Source organism: Aulonocara stuartgranti (genome assembly GCF_965226115.1).
Source record: "Aulonocara stuartgranti genome assembly, chromosome: 15".
NCBI lineage: Eukaryota > Metazoa > Chordata > Actinopteri > Cichliformes > Cichlidae > Aulonocara > Aulonocara stuartgranti.
In genome coordinates, this window is record NC_138951.1 from 30284302 (window position 1) to 30286972 (window position 2671).

Below are 2671 nucleotides of genomic sequence, written 5' to 3' on the forward strand. Positions count from 1 at the left end.
CACTTTTGTGAGAAACCTAAATAAAGAGTAATATTATTATTATATTATGTTATTATAAAACAAAGCATCGCAGTCTTAGTTTAAAAGTGTGGCATTTTATTCTAGATTTTTAGCCATTTAAAGCAAACATGATACAATATTTTAGAGAAAGACAGTAATATATTGCAGTTTAAAAATATCATAGAGGGTTATTCTGCCACCCAGTCTACTCAAAAAAAAAAATCTCTATGAGTCCCAGCCCACGCTGTGATCCTCATCTATACTGTTAAGTGTGACAGAGCAGTTTATCAATTTGCAGGCTGCTGAGGCTCTTATTTCTGAGCTCTTGAGGAGTCACGCACTTTGGGCTGTGCCGTGGTGAAAGCGTGGCCTTGGTGTCACCCATCCACCGCACCAGTGGGCTAATGTTACAGTCACACTGCCAAGGGTTGTCATGGAGGTACAACTTCTTTAGAACTAACACAGATCAGAAAAAATGATTATCACGACAACAGCATCCTGCCGCCAATACTTGTTCCTGGGAAAATAGGACAGGGAAAGGGCATGCTGGCAGTTATCTTACCAGGCATATGGGTGAACATGTTTCCATCCACTGTCTTCAGGCGGTTTCCGCTGAGTGCCAGCTGTGAAAGCTTGGGCAGGTTGATGAACACATCAGAGGGCAGAAGCTCCAACTCGTTGTTCCTCAGGTAGAGTTCCTGGTTCAGTGTTTAGCATGTTCATAATTATTGCTCGAGGAAATAGAGCAGGTTTTTGCAATTTAAGTTAGAAGTGTTATCACACTAGCTATTATGTGCAAGAATTAGTCAGATCAGGGTCTGCTGGGTAAGACATCTAACTGCTATATACTATATGTTTAAAAAAATGAAACTGAGTCTTTGATTTTTCTTTTGTTTTTATGTATACCAGAAAAACATGCTACCTGCAAGTTGCTCAGGCCATCCAAAGCTGTTAACGTCAGGGTAGATAGTAGGTTGTTGTCTAGAACCAACATCTCCAGAGATTGCAGGGGCTTGAATGCCCCAGAAGGAATGGTCTTCAGACTGGATATGGGGGGACAGTTAGAATCTCTTCAGAAGTAAAAGTACACTGTGAAACCATTGAATTCAAAACCCTTTTGGAAATCAAAGTCACCAGTATATCTAATATCTAATATTTGATACCCTAGCAACATCATCCCTACACATAAACCATAATTCAACACTCTCTGTGATATATCAGTAAAAATTGGTATGTTTTATTTTTATGTTTTGGACTCTTACAGTTATTCCCCCTCTGTCTGTAATGTAGGTATCATAAACTCAAGAATGCTTATATTCACACATGAAGCCATTTAAGCTAGTAGGATAAGTGCTAACCCAAAAGCATGAGATTATGTATTCTTTCCTTGTCATTCTTTAATCAAGAAACCTTTTTTGGTCTAATCATTAAAGAGATAACAGAAGATTATCTCTTTTATAATTTCTGCACCGTTGGTTCAACATTCATTTTGGAAATATTTTCAACCATGACGGGATGTAGAGAAAACCAGCCAGCCAACAGTTCAACATCAAAACATCTGCTTGGTTCCTTTGCCTTAGTAGTAACTAATTCTTCAGTTCTAGCTTACTATTAGCAGTAGTTGCGATATTGTTTATTGGAGCAGCTGAACTAATATTTTTTTGTTCTCACTTCAGTTTTGAGGTTCCAGATCCTAAGGCTATTTAAGACCAAGTAAATCGTAATGATACTCTGATCAGAAATATCTCATAACAACACACGGAAGTGAAGTTTGTTTCTCACTGATAATACCTGCACTGGAAAAGGTAACTACTAGATGTATAATAGCATGGCACATGTCATTGTGACCTGTTGTTGTCCAAGTTGAGGAACAAGAGCTGCCTCAGTCCACTGAAGGCCTTGGGAGAAATCTTCTGGATGCGGTTGAGGGAAAGATCCAAAACTTTGAGAGCAATCAGAGGTTTGAACGCATTCGGTGGGAGGACTGTCAGTGCATTGAGAGTAAGGTCCAACTCTGACAGGTTTCTCATGCCAGCAAAAATCTCAGGTTTCAAGATGCCAATCTGGTTCTGTCCCAACATGAGGAAGCGGAGGTTTAGGAGGTCCTTCAGACATAGAAAACAGTTGTTGTTGTTTTTTTTTTGTCAAATTACTGTAATATTAATGCTGAAAAGTGTGCTCCTCTCCAAAAATCTTTACCTGAAACCCCCTTGGTGGAAGAATGGATATGTGGTTGCCATAAAGATTGAGAAGCATCAATTGCTTTGCACCGGAGAAGGCCTGGGGATGGATGGATTTTATGGCATTTCTCTCCAGATTGACGCTCTCGATCTTTGGAATTGATCTCAGAGTATTTGCCTTCAGGTTGGTAATACCATTCTCACCTTTTGGCAGCAATTAAGAAGTCAGTTATTGATGAAATCAGGTCCCATTATGTTTCCTTAAATGTTAGATAGATTAATGCATTCCTTGAATGTCAAAAGGATCTTAGAGAGGATTTGATTAAAATGTACACACCTAGTTTAACAATCCAAGCATCAGAAGGCAATTTGGAAGGAAAAGCTCGAAGCCCCCGCTTATGGCAGTTGACATCTGATTTTTCTGGGCCAGACTTCCTGGAGCATTTGCAGACATCGGGGCAGGAATCTATGGCCTGCACCATCCATAGCAT

The 2671-nt window shown here is 39.6% G+C and overlaps 1 protein-coding gene across 1 annotated transcript; it reads right to left on the reverse strand.

Moving 5' to 3' along the window:
• Positions 1-265: 265 nt before the first annotated feature.
• Positions 266-2671, reverse strand: LOC309689744 (uncharacterized protein; the record flags this gene model as incomplete). The annotated part of the gene is made up of 6 exons (XM_082506365.1): positions 266-456; positions 563-698; positions 923-1043; positions 1849-2105; positions 2200-2384; positions 2518-2671. 6 exons carry the CDS (start codon positions 2669-2671, stop codon positions 266-268), a joined length of 1044 nt encoding a protein of 347 aa, XP_082362491.1.